Source organism: Chanodichthys erythropterus, chromosome 16, assembly GCF_024489055.1.
Source record: "Chanodichthys erythropterus isolate Z2021 chromosome 16, ASM2448905v1, whole genome shotgun sequence".
Lineage (NCBI taxonomy): Eukaryota > Metazoa > Chordata > Actinopteri > Cypriniformes > Xenocyprididae > Chanodichthys > Chanodichthys erythropterus.
The window spans coordinates 46,563,534-46,582,393 of NC_090236.1; the positions used below are offsets into that span (position 1 = coordinate 46,563,534).

General features: G+C 37.0%; 1 protein-coding gene across 1 annotated transcript in view; it reads left to right on the top strand.

Annotated features, from left to right (window-relative positions):
- The first annotated feature begins 567 nt into the window (after positions 1-567).
- Positions 568-18,860, top strand: part of fgf12a (fibroblast growth factor 12a) — a 404,326-nt gene continuing 386,033 nt past the window's right edge. The window contains exon 1 of the mRNA XM_067363983.1: positions 568-658. Coding sequence (XP_067220084.1) covers positions 568-658 — 91 coding nt within the window. The remainder of the gene's footprint in view (positions 659-18,860) is intronic.

Below are 18,860 nucleotides of genomic sequence, written 5' to 3' on the forward strand. Positions count from 1 at the left end.
AGGTGAAAGCGTTGGCCTACAGCGTCCTCTAGCGTACGGACCAGCTCAAGGCAGGTGCGAAACTTAACCATGCGCTAAAAAATCGTTGTCTTTAAATGTAGTCTGCATCTGACGTAGGCTATACGCCTATCTTCGGCTCCCTGTGGACACGAAACAATTGGCGTTGTAATCCAACTATCTATGCCACCGGCATCGCGCGTATTACCTCATCAGCGGCCGTTCTGTCACTCATCCCTGCAACTTTCGCGTGCACGGGGCTCTCATTTCACGTCTGCTATTAAAGACCAAGACATGTGCACATTACCCTAACGTCCTTGCGCAGCCTGCATCTGGAGCTAAATATGCCAAGACGAGTACTCACAAGTCTACTACTGGGAAAGAAACAGCAGGATGCACTCAAGATGCCTCGCTCGAGACTGTATTCCTTTGCCCTCTGCTGTTTTTGATGCTCCGAATACATAAGCTGCCCTGTATAGCAACTCGAGGGGCTCACACTAGCGTCACCCTCTGTTGTGATCCTGTGCTCGTTTGCGTGGATTGACGAGGGACCCACACCAACTCAAATCAATGAGGATTCTGAGGCTCTTCCTGAAGAAAGGAGCGCATATGCTGCAGTGTCTCTGTGGACAACGATCGGAGCCGACCACAACCACCAGCGGTGAGACATTTAGCTGTGCATGCTCTCACTTGAGCGATGAAAAACGCTCTCATTGGCCGCTGGCGCTGGTGAGCACATCTTCCGTTTCTGCGGTACTATGCGCTCCCACTCCACGCATTTGTGCTTACTTGTTTGTGAGGGCTCATGCGACTTCTTGCGACCACTCATGTCATTCCATCTCGCATCTTATGGCACGAATCGCATCTCCATCATGGTCATGAGCAGAACCGCTGCTGCTGGGTGCAGCAGTTTAGTAGCGAAATCCGTGTCAAGGACATTTTTATTGGTACTGGGAACAAAGAAAGCAGGGTGAATGTAGGAAACTATTGATGCATATGCAGCAAATGCGGTCTGCGAGGCTACGGCAGACAGACACGTCCCGAGCTCGTTTGAGGTGACATGAGCTTTCTAAAACAGTCATCGGCAAAAGAGCTTGAGTGTCTTCCAGAACAGGGAACTTCTGCACGTCGTTCAGCACCCTGGACAGCGACTCGATTCCGCATCGCTCCCAACTCTGCCACAGCTGACGCTCACCTCCTCCAGAGAGTAGCCCGTGCTTCTCACTGCACATTTCAGAAAATCAGGAGGCCTGTCCATGTAATCTTTTTATGTAACGTGTGTTACAAGTTTCATGAGAGTATTTCATAATCAGCCCATTTGTAAAATTCATTTGATTCCAAACCTTTCTTCCTTCATCGAAGACAAATGGATATGACACCCTTATAGTCTCACTTTCACATTCACTTTCATTGTATGAAGTACTGAAAGTGAATGGCCACTGAGGCTGTCATCCTGTCCAGCAGCTTTCATTGTGTTCCACAGAGGAAGTACGATTTTGGAAAGACATTATAGAATGAGTCAATTATTTTAGAGAGAGGACTTTTTAACTGCTTGTAAACAAATGGGAAATTAAACATCATACACAGTTTATACACAGCATTTGCATATGTATGCAGCCACAGAGAGTGTGCATAATAATGTTATGCTGCTGTGTTATCCTTCACTTCATTAGGCATGACAAGCCTCTGCTGACCTATACACCTTTTCTGTTTATCCATTCTTATGCAGACAACTTAATTGTGTACAGAAGATCAGTTCTATTCAGCTGTGCTGCAACACATAAAATATCTGCTTTGAATGAATTGTATAAATTTAAATTAGGGCTGTCAACAGATGATGTGCCATTATTTTTTGTAGTTAATTTGTTAACATGGTGGTATTTTTAAATGCACAAATTTGATTTCAGTAATGTCCCTTATAGTAAAATACATTTGCACTGCATACGTTTAAAATTAATGGTAAATTTAAGCAACAAGTGCTCATCTCACTCGCATCAAAAACCCAATCAAACCGCACAAGAAACCAAAACACTGAACTCAGTGTAAATATACAATCTAATGAAATAATATAACAATTTTCCTCACTAACAAATATTTACGACATTTTTGTTTAAAATGCAGTATTATATTAACTTCAGCAAGAAGTTACAATAAATTTAAGAAGTTAAAGTTCAACTAAATGTGCTTTGTCCCTCCCACATTAAAATGTTTTTGCCACAGCTGGCTGATGAGGAAAAGAAAATAAAGCTAGATCTGTTTGCAGCAGCATACTTTATTAAAAGTTTAAAAGACAAATTTTTGCTGGCATGTCATGAAGCCAACTTCAAATCTTGTTTAAAAAACATAAATAGTTTGGTCAGTTAGGCCAGAATATAGATGTTCTGGGTGATTGCTAAAGTGTTGCTAGGTGGTTGCTAGGAGATTCTGGGTGGTTGCTAGGCTCTTGCTGCAATTGCTGGGGTGTTGCTAGAATATGTAGTTGATAGGCTGTTCTGGGTGAACACACACAGACATTCCCACATCTGATAATAACAGAAACTCAAAAATTGTTTGCAAAAAACAAGTTATTATTGTTCTTTAACTTGCACTAAAATATGTTTTATGCCATCGAAGTAGCCTGTGTAATATTAATAAAATTTCTCATCTCCTTTAGTGATACAAGGTCAGACTCATTTTAAATCTGTTGATGTTTTTCATATAGTGCCTTTACTTGGTGCCATGATGGATATTGAAATCTTGTTATATATTTTGGCAATGCAATGTTTGTGAACACAATTGTGTATGTCAGGCCATAAATCTCCAAAAACTATGCATTGGCGCTTGCTTTGGTGTTGCCACCCCTCATAGACCTCATGCCACCCCTTTGCCACCCTATAAATAATTTTCTAGATCCGCCCCTGAACAGTTCAATATGCTGTAATGTTTAAACGGTGTTAATCAAGTATATAATTGTATTGCATGTTCACAAGAATGTCCTACGCATAATAATAATAATAATAATAAATATAAAATAAGTATGGTACACTTATTTTGAACTCTTCCAAGACATATGTGCAAACTCAAGAGAGGAGTGATAACTCTGTGCATGAACATGCTTCTGAGAACTGCTGTCCTGGTTTCAAAACCCAATTTAGTCACAGGGCCAATATGCAGTCAAAACCTGAGGAATGAGGCACCCCTGTGATGGAACACAAAGTGTTTCATCAGCACATTTTGTTCATCACATGCCACTGGCCAAGGAGAAGGTGAACCCTGAATATATTGTTTGTCTCACAGAACCATCAATTAGACATAATGTCAGTGTTGCGAGATTCATATGAAATCGGTGCAGTAAGAGTGTATACATGCTACACAAATGATCAAGAATATTGTTCTTTCTACTTTTGACCAGAAGATCAAAAATCTAATGCAGTCCAAAGGTTGGAAATTTAAATCTGAAAGCTTTATGATTTGTATTATATAAAATTAATAATAAATAATTAAGATTATTTATAATTACAGAATAATTAATTAATTAATTAATTAATTAATTAATTAATTATTAAATAATTAATTATTTTGTAGGTCGCTAATCAAATAAGCACATTTGTGGCAATGATCATGTGACCTCTTTTGTACAGATGGTCAGAAGTTCTTGTTTCCACTGAAGCACACAGATGAACATTCTCAAATCATGGGATAACATGATCATCAGGTTTTGCACAAATGTGGATTAAACCAAAAGAAGTGTATTACATTAGAAAAATGCACAATAGGAGCATTGTCAACTCATTATCTGAGACTTTTGGAACTTTAAAGGCAAACTTACAGGGATAGTTAAAGGTATGTCAAAGATTTGATGGAGTCAAACAGTATATGTAACTATGGGTAAGTTTACACAACAACAATGTACTAAAACCGGAAAGGTTTTCCTTTGAGGTTTTTTTTTTTTTTTTTTTTTTGTAGGCCTACAGACGTAATTTTGTCAAAATGATCCCTGTTCACATTGATCCGTACAAATTACTAAAAACACTGTATTATGCTGGCAGGCCAGTAGTTAATGATGTCACTTTGTAAAGATACACTACACACCTATAGACTGAACTCGTAATGCACATGATGTTTTCACAAATTCACGTTTTTGTAGTTTACACAGAGATGTTATTAATTTATGATTATGTGACCCAGGGTGACAAGTCTTCACAAATCTTTTTTTAATCTAGATATGGCGGGAGAGTTGGAGTTAATGTATAAACAGATTCATTTGTTTTGTTGTGATATATTACACACATTTCCGTCATGCAAAGTCCTCAGTGAGTAGGGCATAGGGATGCTCACTTCCGATTGGAATTGATTGTGATTGTGATTGTTTTGTTTTCAACAGTTAACATTTTACATTTGGAATTGGACTCTTTCACTCTGTTCTGTATGATTATTAGGGACAACAGGCAAGTATAGAGCAATGATGTGCATACTTTTTTAGAACAAGGGCCCCTGAGTGGATAGAGCAATGTAGAAGAGACCTGTAACATATTTGATTAAACTGTGCTGCTTAGGCCTGGTCTAGAACATGTGTATAGTAAAATGGTCATGTTTGGTCTGTGTTTGATTTTTGGTTTTGTTTTTTCTGTGTTTCCTGATCTGTTTCCTTTGTTTGCATTTCTTTTCTTGGTGACTTGATTGTTTGATTAGGACACTGCACCTGTTTATTGTTTCGATGATTGCTTTGAGTTAGTACATACTGAGTTTTTTCTCAGCAAGTTTTTGTTCCGTATTTGTGCCTTTAAAGTTGATTGTTCTGTTCATGTTTTTCTTTTTTTCTTTTTTAAAGAGTGATTTGTGTGAGTGTGTTAATCTAGTTGAAATGAAACAATTCAACATTTTCTCACAACTATAAACACAATCTCAAAACTATGCACCAGCTTGTACAAACCTCAAACTTCCAGGTCAAAATAAAATGTTTTTGTCAAAAACTTATTCTTGTCTGACAAAATCAAACTTTGGCCTGGGATGACACACAAAACTTAACAAATACACAGACTACTGCACTGCCCAGTGAACACTAGAGAGATCAATTCATGTAACATTGTAACAAAAATGCCGCTTACTGGGATTAATAATTCAGGAATTATTTTGCAGCTCAATGTCTACTACACTATACAAAAATAAATTTACAGATACAGTAAAATACATCAGTGATTTTTTTCTTTCTTTTTTTATTTTACTATTGTAAATTGATCTGGCAGTAGATATATATGAACTTGGTAGGCTATGCACCACAATACAGTATACTGTAAATTACAGTAAAACTAAATTCAGCAACCTCTGCACATTTGGCCAAATTTTTATTACAGTATATAAGGAACTATAACAGTGTATTGGTCTTCTGACACAAGACAGTCATTTCTCAGTTCTGCAAAATACAGTATAACAAATGGCTACAGATTTGGGAAACTCGGCCAACTGAATCACTTATAATGTGTTAGCAATCGAGAAAAGCTAAAATACATTTAGATTCTTACCTAACTAGTTTCTGTGATCGGGATCTTCTTATTGATTTCATGTTATTGTGGATAAAAAGAACATGATGAAAGTGGAGCGTGCGGTCGGTGAATCAGCTCGCAAAAAAAAAATACGAAAATTCGAGGACTTCTGAGTTAGCCGAGAATCAGTCATTTTCCGATTCACACACAAATGGAAAACAATTCGTAAGTGAACTTGGATGCGCTGTGTTTTTGACTCCCAAAGAACCGGTTCATAAGAGTCATTTGTTAATGAAGCTGACTACATTGGACGCGCTGCGTGTGCGTGCAACCGTCATGCAGCTTATTGAAAGACGTGTTTTCTTGCCATTATTTTGCAATACGCTTCCTTTTTTATGTCATCACATTGAAGCCCTGCTGCTGAAAAGCAGTAGTACTTTAAACACTGCTAACATTTATATTTTATTCTCTGATAATTTTGGGGTGGCAGATGGGGTGGCAAAGCTTTTTCTTAGGGTGGCAGTTGCCACCCCGTGCCACCCCGGTAGATCTGCCCCTGGAACTGTTTTCTCTGTGCCCTCTGCATTATTGTGTTGATGTTTACATGTTATGCAGTGGGCATAAAAGCATTAGCAATAAAATGGTTTGATAGTGTATACGCATAGGCTGGCTCATCTAATGGAAGTGCATAATACTGCACAGTAAAAGCTGATAGGTTGATGAGAGACGCCTTGGTGCATTTTCATACTGTGAACACTAGGTGGCAATATTTATTTGAAAGATGTCTTTAAAAGATTTTGGATGTTGATGCACTGTATCTCTGAGTATCAGAGATGTCAGAACACTGATGTATCAATATTAGTTGAATTTTTAGGTAGAATGTTTATATTTCTAGAATTGCGCATGATGAGCTCATCCTCTCCTGAGGTAATATACAACGGCAGGTATTGTGACAAATGTCATATACCATTCTGTCTCAAGAGCTGCTTTTGTGTCAGAGATTAATGAAAACAAAATGTTGTGTGTCATTCCTTCAGACCTCTGAAATAGAGGTACTTGTAAATAATATATGTCACAACAATACCAAAGTAAATCTTCTCATCCATGACTTACTTCCATTACATTAAGCAGTAATTGATGGTAATTTATATTACACTTATCTTAGTCTTATCTATCCCATCTTCTAATTTTGTTACCAGATTCTCCATCCATGGTATTTGAGGAATTGGTAATTAAGACAAAGTACCAATAAAATAGAGCACATCAAAGCCCATGTTGATGTAATGAGGTGGCTGAAAGTGAATTCTTAGTCCCACATTAAATTTGGAAGAGCATGAAAGAGCACACTCCCAAAGCAGACTGAATCTTTAATGCTGCAAGAGGCTTTTTGTGTCAGAGCCACGTGATCCACCCACTCAGCTTTCGCAGTGTCAGAAACCAGCATGTACCCCCACAAGAGGACATGAAACCCCCTAGCCCTCCCTTCTCTGCTTGCCCCACCATGAATACCCTCTAAAACCCAGTGCTAGTGGTTCTCAGTAGTGGTACTAAGGAACCACTGCTTTGCGTGTTTTGCATGATCAACTGCAATAGTTAGATATGACTGTATCTCTAAAGGGGAGGTGTTGGGGGCATTCATTTATGATGTAGAATATCTCTGCAGCAGTGGTAACTTGTTACTAGAATTCTGCAGCAATAAAACCTTTACACATTTCTGCATCAGTGTTACTACATTAGTACTACTGATATATATATATCAGGAGTGTTTCCTCCGAGTAGGCAATAGGGGCAGTGCCTCTTCAAAAAACTGGATTGGAAAATAATAAATATTACAAAGATAAAACAATACAAATATTACAAAATGTGACATTAAAAAGTGCATAAATCACTCGTTTTTCTAAAGTAACACTGTCCAATACCAGCAGGTAAAGGTACAGCAGGAGTTGAGCCCATTGGCAATCATGCTGATGTAAGAAAAGTAGGGAGCCCATTAAGTTTTAACATAGCCCCTAAAGCATTTTTCCTGTATTTGGTTCCGGAGGGCCACTGCCCCGCAGACTTTAGGTCAAACCCTGATCAAACTCACATATCTGTGATTTTCTGATCCTGAAGACCTTGGTTAGCTTGCTCAGGTGTGTTTGATCAGGCTTGGAGCTAAACTCCAAAAGTCCCCATTTCAAGAGCTCTCCATGGCAAGATTTGAGGAACCCTGCCCTATAGCATGCAGTAGGTTTGGTGATTGTGGTGGTGGGGTAATTGCGAATGAATGGGGGAAAGTAATATGAGAGGAGGCAATTCCTCCATCGCACTATGATTGGATATGGATATGAATGGATATGATTGGTTCGAGTAATAAATCCTGCCTCTTGTTTTTGTGCATGTTCCACATTCGTGAATCATTCCGAATTAACAAAATGATGGCGCTAATGAGAAGACTAATTAAAAAGTAAGTAAACAACTCACCCACTTAGATATCACCGCTTTATGTCACATAAAAATCAAACTTGAAATGACCTGAAAACATGATGAATTTGTTTTTGTTGTTTTTAGTGAGCAATCAGCTTACATTGAAATTTGTTGAAATTACATTTAAATTAAAGTTACATGTGTCTGTGACCAGTGTTTACCAAGCTTGATGACTGATGATCCAAAAATAAGCTGACTATATTAAAACTAGAACAGCTGAATATCAGTTCACAAAAAAAAAAAAAAAAAAAAAAAAATTAAAATGTTACTGCCTTTAATTATTATTTTGGAATAAATGTTGATGACCTGATGAGATTTATACTTGGTTTTAATAAATAAAACATTATTTACCATAGATAATGAAAAATTCAAAACAGAACTGTATTTGGATTCTCTCTCTCTATTAGATGTAATGTTTAAAAGAGAACTGAAATCAAATTAATTTCTGATTTGTTTATATATGTCTGCTGCATAACGATACAGTTTGCTTTCTCATGAAACTAGTTTTAAATATAGCTGCAAGCAGCAATTCGGGGCCAAGCCCCAGAAGGGGCAGTAGCGCAATACGGAGCAGGAAGAGCAAAAACAGCAGAAATTGAATGTACATGCTAAACAGCTCGTTCAGAAGGACAGGTGGAAATGAAATGAAAATTAATAGAAGTTCAGAGAATGAACACGGAATGAACTAAAAACACTTGTATCTCATTCAAGAGGAATAAAGATTAGTACAATGCTTATTTGGATAAAAAAGGTATCAAAATGACTCATTACACACAATTGTATAAAGGCACCCCACACGGGATTCGAACCCACAACCTCCGGGTCCAATGTCCATTTCTCAACTCATTGCGCCACTGTGCAGGTGAATGTTGGCACACCTGCCGAAGTTCATTAGTTCATGTGAAAATGAACTCAAAATGAAGAATTTTTATAAAACTGCACTGAATGTTATATTTAATAACTACTTTAGATCATTCTGCAGCTCATCATGCTGTAGCGCAATACAGAGCAGGAAGAGGAAAAACAGCAGAAAATGAACAAACATGAAACAGCTGGTTCAGAATTACGGGCGAAAATGAACTCAGAACTTATGTACATAAGCTTAGATGAAAATGAACACAGCATGAAACAAAAAGCATTTATTTCTAATCCAAGAGGCAGTAAAGGAATCAAAACACACTATTTCATAAAACCGCTCCACCTGGGATTCGAACCCACTATCTTGGGGTGCAGAGCTCATCAGGTAACTGGCTTTACACATTGAGCTACTTGAGGATGCACATTCAACAATCTGTGGAAGAGAACTTTTAGTGTAAGAAAGAATTTACAAAAAAGCATTACTTAGCATGCTAACCATATTAGCATGCTAAGCTAACTTAATGCTAATGAAGCTCATGGTTAACTTGATAGCTGAAGAGCCACATTAAAGAGAATGACAACTGGTTAGCATGCTAAGCAATTAGCATAACTAGCATAAGACAACAAACACAAGCAAGGTCACATTCAGAGATGAATATCTTGGGAATGGTAGCGAATATCAAAAATCCATTCAGTCATTTCTGTGCGGCTCGGTCCAAAGATCACCTGAGCTGATTTTGGACAAAATTGGACAAAAATTGTAGGAGGAGTAGTGAAAAAATGGAATACTGTACTTTTCAAAATGGCCACTAGTGTACTGGGTGGAGTCTTAATGTAAGATATTGAATGTGATCAGTATGAAGAGAGGAATCAGTTGTATTGACATTCATTTTTCTGGAACAAAGGGTTCAAAAGTTATAACCTTTACAAAAGTGAATATTTGAACTGGTGGTGGCGCTATAGACTTAGTCCTAGATACTCCAAAGTTGGTCAAATTACTTTTAATTACTATCACTACAAGCATGCCAAATTTGATAATTTTCCTTCTTATGGTTCATTGATTACCATACAGGGGGAAGAAGAATAACTACGAATTTGGACATAAAGGAATTGCATGTGATAGCTTCAGATTAGACCAGTTTTAGGCAGAATGCCTAGAACAGACACAAGTTCTGCATCTTTTCCTGCCACAGTACCTCATGCGGTCTGGGCATGTGTCACACTGAGTTTCGAACCCACGATGCAGAGCATTCGGGATCCGTGGCATAACACATTGAGCTAATCAGCCATGCAAGTTCATCAGTATGCTAAGCAGAGGTTTCAGTGTGAGAAAGAGTTCACAAAAAAAAAAGCTTCATAGCATGTTAACCATATTAGTATGCAAAGTTATTTAATGCCAACTAAGTTTTGGTTAACCTGTTGACTGAAGACCACATTAGAAAGAATAGCAATAGTTTAGCATGCTAAGAAATTACTGTGCTAAGCTAACTAGCATAAGACAACAAACACAAGCAAGGTCACATTCAGAGATGAATATCTCGGAAATGGTAGTGAATATCAAAAATCTGTTCAGTCATTTCTGTGCGGCTCGGTCCAAAGATCATCTGAGCTGATTTTGGACAAAATTGACCAAAATTTGTAGGAGGAGTAGTGAAAAAACTGTTTTTCATTTACTTCAATATGGCAGACAGGTACATTTAAGGAAAATGGCAAATGATACATTGTCGGAATCGGCATAAGCCAGGGAATAAAATGACATGAAGCATACACATTTTGGAAAGTGTTTTCAAAAGTTATAAGCGTTTTTGAAATAATCATTATATCTGTGGAACACTAGGTGGCGCTGTGCTGAAACTTCTCAGGTACCTTCACGACCTTCTAAAGGTCATACATACCAATTTTTGTGAAGATATGTCAAATTGTTTAAAAGATATCGCAATTTATGACAAAATTCAAAATAGCGGACACGTGATACATCCAATATTGACAGAATCGGTATCGTCGGATTCGGCATGATCCAAGGAATCCATAGACACCAAGATCTTGATTTTCTGACAAACTGTTCAAAAGTTATTGGCCAAAATAGCCATTTTTCAGATATCATGACCTGTAGGTGGCGCTGTTCCCAAGTTTGGCATAGACCCTCAGACCATGGTTCTGATGAAGCGTACCAATTTTTGTTTCGATTGCTCAAAGTTTGGCCGAGATACAGCCTCTATACTAATTTCGGGTCGACCTCGTTAACTTCGTGACATCATAACCTTTGAACAAAGATGAATAAAAAAAATCTGTTCAGTCATTTCTGTGCGGCTCAGTCCAAAGATAATCTGATCAAAGATTGGACAAAATTGGACAAAGTTTGAAGGAGGAGAAGCGAAAAAAACAAATACTGTACTTTTCAAAATGGCCGCTACTGTAATGGGTGGAGACTTAATGTAAGAAGTTGAATAGCATCAGCATGAAGAGACGAATCAGATGAACTAAATTTAATTTTTCTATGACAAACAGTTCAAATGTTAAAACTGTTAGAATGTTGAAATTTTGAACTGGTGGTGGCGCTATAGAGTTGGTTCTAGAGACTCCAAATTTGGTCCAATCACTATTCATGAGCATCTCTACAACTGTGCCAAATTTCATCATTTTCTCATGTTCCGTTGATAGGGCTGCCATAGACTCCCATTCGGGAGGAAGAATAATAATAATAAAAGGGAAAACGTACAATTACAATAGGGGCTACAGCCCCTTCGGGGCTTGGCCCCTAATTATGCAACTTTGCTGCATAACGAATTGATAAAAGCGGCCAGCTGGATATAAACTAATGCAAATAGATGGTAACAATCATGACATTAAACATTTGGGTTGAACTTGTGTGTGTTTTTGTCACATTGTTTTAAAGATCAAAGTGCAGGATAAAAAAGTATTTTTTGCCTTAAAGAATGAATTGATTCTGAACTGCCGAAATGAGTCTTCAGCAATTCCAATCTCACTTTCTGTTACAAACCTACACAATGTAAAAATTTGCTTAATGGCAGCAGGTTGCTCACAAACAACATCTATTTTGACCCGCCTTCAAACACTGAGACTGGAAGACTGAGACTTCAAAAAGCTGAGACTGGAAGAGTTTGGTTTGTGTTGTTGACATGTTGACATGACATCTTTACAGTGTGAAAGCAAATCCACTTTGCTCAGGACTCACGCTGAAATTGATACGGTAAAACTGACGCCTTTGTTACTGTTCGAATCTGCGTCTCATTTCAGAGGCTGCGTCCTCCGGAGCTTGCATTTGAAGGCTGCATACATCATTAAGGATGTCTTATTTAAGAAAAGTAACCATAATAAAATTGATGGTTATTCCTCGTGTGGTGCAAAATGCTGTTTTTTTTTCTTTCTGTCAACGGTTGTTTTTCTTAAATGAGCCGGCCTCAATGAAGTATACAGCCTTCAAATGTGACCTCTTGAGGATGCAGCCTTCGAAATGAGTAGCCCGTACAAATAGTTCAGACTATGTGCCAATATGTAGTTCATGCAGTGATATTTATATTTTATAACAGACCTATAGATTCGGATGTTTTGGTAATGGCATTTATTCATGCAAATAAAAGGCTGACAACTTGTACTTTGTGATTAAGAAGATTGAGTGAATGTAGGCAGGGGTTAAATTGGGATTTGTTATGTGGGGGGGCTCTGTGGTTTCAGGCTTTCGAGGGGTGCATGTGTATGCAAAGACTACAAAATCGTATCATTTGACAAACTGTAAAATATAACAAGTTGAGAGAGCCCTCTGCTATGAACAATAAAATGCTGATCAAAATCATTCTATAGATGCTGGTAGTGTGCAAAGCTACATCTGATGACAATAAAATATTTCTATAGGCCTGTGCCTTCTCCTTTGTGTCAGTATCAAATATAAGAGTGATGCTACCATTAAAGGACAGAATATAAATACAAAATACAGTGCTCGACATGAAGCCTGGTTTTGTGCTTGTCCTTTGGACAACTAAATCATTTACTTGTCAGAGTAAAAAAGTAGCTTGTCTGGAATTTTTTTTATTTTTTATTATTCAAATCTTTTATCTTTTATTTCATATTCTTACATTTGATAAATTAAAATAGTAATACACCATAGGACTGTTACCAAATTGAATAATTTACACTGAAAAAGTACAACTGCGTTCAATAATGTTAAGAGATTCTTTAAATATTTTTGAATAAACAAATAAGAAATGCTGGTGGGAAATTTATACTTTTAAACATGAAATTAACCGATTCGTTCAGAACGCTGAATCATTCTAAACGGCTGAGCTGCGTTTAGAATAACTACTTGTTTATTGAACTGTTGTATGAAATTAGTGTCAATTTCAATCGAGGTGATATTCAGGAATTCAGCACTTTCGGTCGTGTGATGCTTAACTTTATCATACGTCGTAAATAGCAAGCTAAACCCCATTGGATTTTTATTGCAACTTGATAACTGAGTTTCTTTGTGTGAGCAGAGCTCATTTGTTTTGAATTCTCCTCAAGAGGTTACGTGATCCTCAACAGCGCAATATCACCGCCAGTACATCCACTATCAGTCGCCACTTAAGCTAGATTAATCGTTCTCGCATTTTGGTTGTTATTGACATTTTAATCAAGCTACTTATCTGGTCAGGCAAGTAAAATTCTCTTTCACTTAAAAAAATCCACTTGTCCCGCAAACAAGTGGCAACTTTTGGTCTTATTCATACATGAAAATCGCCCACCTTTCGGTTTTGAAACCAAAATAGGGGGGGGGGATGCATATTCAGTGAACTGTGAACAGGTGCGCATGCCAAAAGGGAGCGCGAGATTCAGTGAACTGCGAACAGGTGCGCGTACCAGAAGGGAGCGCGAGTGCATGGAAATATTAACACGAAGGGCCTTGCATCACCTGTGCAGACCACCATCAGAAGCTGAAAGCAGGCCTGGCCTCGGCAATTTACCTGACTGAATTTGGTGAGTGATGGTTTCAATAATTTTAATATTTTCTGGTATATCTAAGTTAAGTTACCCAGGAACTCTGTTGACATAGACTTAGCTAACATTAGCAAAAGCTTGATGAATTGAGTCATTGAACACAGCAGGAGAGAACGCAATAGGGGTCTATGTATCCCTGCCTCTGTTGAATTATTTTTATATATTTTATTATTTTTATTTTTTACATAAAAAAATAAAGCTTTTAAAGCTATTGTTATCCAATTTGTTGGCCTTAAAACGTCTTAAAAATGCACATACACTGTAAAACTTTTCGCTGTAAATTTACAGTAAAATACTGGCAGCTGGGTTGCCAGCCACTTACTGTATTTTTACAGTACTACTTCTGTAAACAACATTTACAGTATAGTACTGTAATTACCAAATACAGTATCCTGCTGTAATATTATGTACTTTTACAGTATTATACTGTTTATCTACAGCTATTAACTGCATGTATACAGCTTTTCATACTGTACTTATATATGTCATTAAATCATTAAAAATATACTTTTGTTATCTTATGGCAAAGGAAATGGAAAGCAACATACTCTGAGTTTTAAAACGTTTATTTTTAAAAAGAAAAAAATTGCAACGTTGAAAGGTCAACATTTTAAATGCAATCAACAGTTATCAATGAACAATACAGCAATATTATTTACTTTTAACATTTTTCCAAATGTGGAGTAAAAACAAATAGTAGGCCTACAAGTTTTTCAGTACTGCTCCTTTTTTGCACAGTGTTGCCAGTCTTGGAAGTCACTTTCTCTTTTTCTTGGGCCGTGTTCATGGTTGATGTCAAAGTACCTATAAAAGAAGAAAAAGAGGGGGAAAAAAAGGAGAGAGAGAAAACAGTAATGAATATTGTGAATATATGCACCATAGCATTTCAAATGCCTAAGTATTTGATTGCATAAGTTAAAATATCCAATTAGCACTTCAGAAAAGTTGCCAAAAAAAAATGCTAATAATTGTATTCAATTAAATCGTTCATTCATTGAATGGACTATATGCACAACAGCTTCCGCATTGTATGTCGTACTACATCTCGGGAGTTTCTGGTAAAAGCATTCAGCTCACCAATTTACACCACTAACCTGCTGCAGTCCAGTGCTCATCTTCTCATTAACTGTTTTTCTCTTACTGTTTTTCGTATATTTTATACCTGTTGAATTTACATTTTAATTAATTTAATAAAGTAACGATAAGTACAAGCTTGTGTGTGTTGGTGCTCTTATCCCAGTCTTTTAAAATAGTTAAATAAATGGTACCTGCCTCAAGACATTTAACAATGTTAAATATTTAATCTTTAAGGGTTAGTTTACCCAAAAATTAAATTTCGGTTTGTTGTTAATTACTTGCCCTTGTGTCGTTCCACACCTTTGTTCATCTTTGGAACACACATGGAGATATTTTTTTATGAAATCTGAGAGCTTTCTGTTCCCTTCATAGGCAGCAGCACAACTTACACATTGAAGGTCAAGAATGGTAGTAAACCCAATTGTTAAAGTAATCCATATGTCTCTGTGATATGTGACAGAAAGCTCTCGCATCACAAATATCTTAATTTGTGTTCTGAAGATGCGCAAAGGTCTTATGGGTGTGGAACGACATGAGGGTGAGTAAATGACAGAAATGTTATTTTTGGGTGAACTAACCCTTTAAACAGTAACACACTGGCAGCGGACTGACAAATATACTTTAAATATTAAGAATTTGAATACTAAGAATTTAGTGAATTACATACAGTGAAATGATTGTCAATGAAAAATAGGGATTAACATATTTAATAAAAATAAATGAAGGTTTGTTTTGATCTTATTCATCAGGTCTCACACACACTGCAGCATCGATCACTAAGCAGAAATAGGCAAGTTGTATTATTTCAAAATGTAAGTGTGTTACAAGCCTCAGTGCAAGTAGTCCATTCTTTGCCATAAACCTGATTACATCACATGTGAAATTAGGTGCAATACTTACATTAACAAAACCATATTTCACAGAAGGCAATTTTCCCCCCTTTCTGGTTCTTTAGCCATGTTTAGGATGTATGTCAAAGCCTAAAAGCAGAAAAGCAAAGAGAGCGAGAAGTGAATATTGTGCATTCATTCACCATAGCATTCTTGTGAACACAAGAACTCACAGCTAAGCATATGATCTCAGTAATGTGTCCTGTTACACTTCAGAAAAGAAGCATCTTAAAATAATGCTTAAAATAATTGACAAAATAAAATTGTTTATTCACTGAATTCTTTATCATAAACCTGATATACGTGAAAATAAGCACAACACTTACGTAAACAATGGAGCTGCATCAGATGATTCAGACTGAAACGAGAGAAAAATAAATCCGGTTGTAAGAATAACTTAGATTTGTCTATAAGATGAAACAGTGTTACTGCGTGAAGCGCTGAGAACAGGGCAACGTTAACTGTTTGCTCATGAGAAGTTTAACATTTCAAGATCAAACAATTCATGACAAAGTAAAAACGTGAACGAAAAGCTCCAGAAAAGAGTGACTTACCGTATTCTCAGCCGAACAATCGTTCCGTCTTCTCGACACGGGCACAAACGTTTTGATTAATCAGGCGGAAAATAACATCTCCGTCTTCAGCAGCGGCGTCCGGTCATCCCGCGTCTCAGGCAAACTGACGCTTCGAAAGCTTAAAACTGCACACTATATTGACTCAAATATCGTTTAATGATAACATTAAACCATGAAGAGTCGACGTGAAACACTTAAAGCGTTGGGAGAAAAGCTAAAATGTATGCCTGGCCTAGAAATTTGAAATGAGCGTGGGGGAAAAAATCAATCCCATAATGCAATGCTTCTACAGTATTATACTGTATTACGAGTGAAACGGGCTGAAAACAGAAAACTACTGTATATTTACAGACATTCTGTAAAATATACAGAATGTTACTGTTTTATGAAAATACAGTATAATACTGTTAGAAATTAGCTGTAAATTTACAGCAAAGTTTTACAGTGTATATACACCAGGGAAATCTAAATTTTCTTGATGGAGCATGCCCCCGTACCCCTCTAGCAAACAACATTTTCTGACCTCGGTAATTATGAAACCCTGTGTATGGCCCAGCTTATATGCTATCTAATGAAATCTGAGGTAAACGTGTATTTCTACAAATGTGCACAGTTTTGGACTAAAAGTTTGTATGTGTATGCACTGTGATCAAAAATAAATGGGACCAAATGCGATTGAATGTAAAGGGTTGTGTCTCGTTATTCTATTAATAACTACTGATTGATTTTGCATTCCTATCAGAAATTAAGAATTATTAGTGTCATTGTAAATAGTGGTGCAAATATCTAAGCTATCTAATACTAATCTCAAGGTTAAATCAGAAGATTTTTTGTAAAAATATTTCTGTAACAGCTGCAAAATAATAGTATATAGCTCCACTGTGGTTAAAAAACAAAACAAAAAAACAAAAAACTTTTCAAAACATCCCCCCACTGTTTTTTTTTTCACAAATCGCACCCTGTTTTATATATATATATATATATATATATATATATATATATATATATATATATATATATATATATATATATAGCCTATATACCAGTGGCGTGTGGTCCATATAAGCTGCAAACCCTGCTGAAAAATCCAGCTAAAACCAGCCTAAGCTGGTTGACTGGTCTTAGCTGGTTTAAGCTGGAAGTAGCTGGTTTTAGCTTGCCTCCCAGCCTGGCTTAGCTGGTCAAGCTGGTCCCCCAGCCTGGGTTAGCAGGTGTTCAGCTGGTTTAAGCTGGTCAAAAGTCAAAACCCCTCTAAAACCAGATATGACTAGGCTGGGAGACCAGTTAAAACCAGCCTGACCAGCTTAGGCTGGTTTTAGCTGGATTTTTCACGAGGGAATGCTCTGCATACCCAAGCCATTCGTGGACTCAGTTAATATTAAAACACTATAAATTCCTGCATGCAGCCGATTTTTTATGACCACGGACGGTGCACGTGCGCATGAAGGCCCGGGTATACTTAATTTCCCGCGTTCTGCCCAGTCTTGACCGCGAGCCACACGAAAATGCGTATCAATAGTACGAGTTTGTAATCTCGTAGAATATATACGCCAAAATGAGTTTTGGCGTGCTTATGGTACGCAGTTTTTCGCGTGCATATGATACGCACTTTATGGCGTATTATACGTACGAACCCCCCACTCCCCCACCCCCATCCCAACCAAGAGCGTTCCATAGCTACACGCCATAAAGTGCGTATCATATGCACGCGAAAAACTGCGTACCATAAGCACGCCAAAACTCATTTTGGCGTATATATTCTACGAGATTACAAATTCGTACTTTTGATACGCATTCTCATGTGATCGTGTTGAAAAAATCGGGTGCACGCAGCCACTGTTCAGAGAGTCGAAGCTAGTAAAGCTAGTCCACAGTCTAGTAAACGTTTCTTGCTTGCGCCGACTGAAAACACATAAGAACAGTAGTAACGGTCCATGCATGTGGATTTGGATAAAACAGTTGCCGTGCCTGAAAGCTATTTATCCCTTCACATTGGCGTATAGCGGACGGGCACGCAGGGCTATTAACTTATTCTTATTATTATCATGCTACTTTTATTATTAAATTAATATTGCAATTCATTTGCCACGCGATATCATAGCGCATCGCCGCATAACCGCTCCAAATCGTAGTGGACTGGAGCTCACGGCTCACATCGGGAAAACTATGGGGGGCTCACATCATTTTTATATATATATATATATATATATATATATAAAAAAAATAAAATAAATAAAAAAAAAAAAAAAAAAATATATATATATATATATATATATATATATATATATATATATATATATATATATATATATATATAATTTCCTTAATTTCCAAACTGCAATCTGCAATCCTGTCTGAATATATATATATATATATATATATATATATATATATATATATATATATATATATATATATATATATATATTCAGACAGGATTGCAGTTTGGAAATTAAGGATATTTTTGTGCATTAGTTAATGGATGAAAATTACATACTCGTGAAGTGGGCGGTTAATAGATTGGATCAGCCAAACCTTAA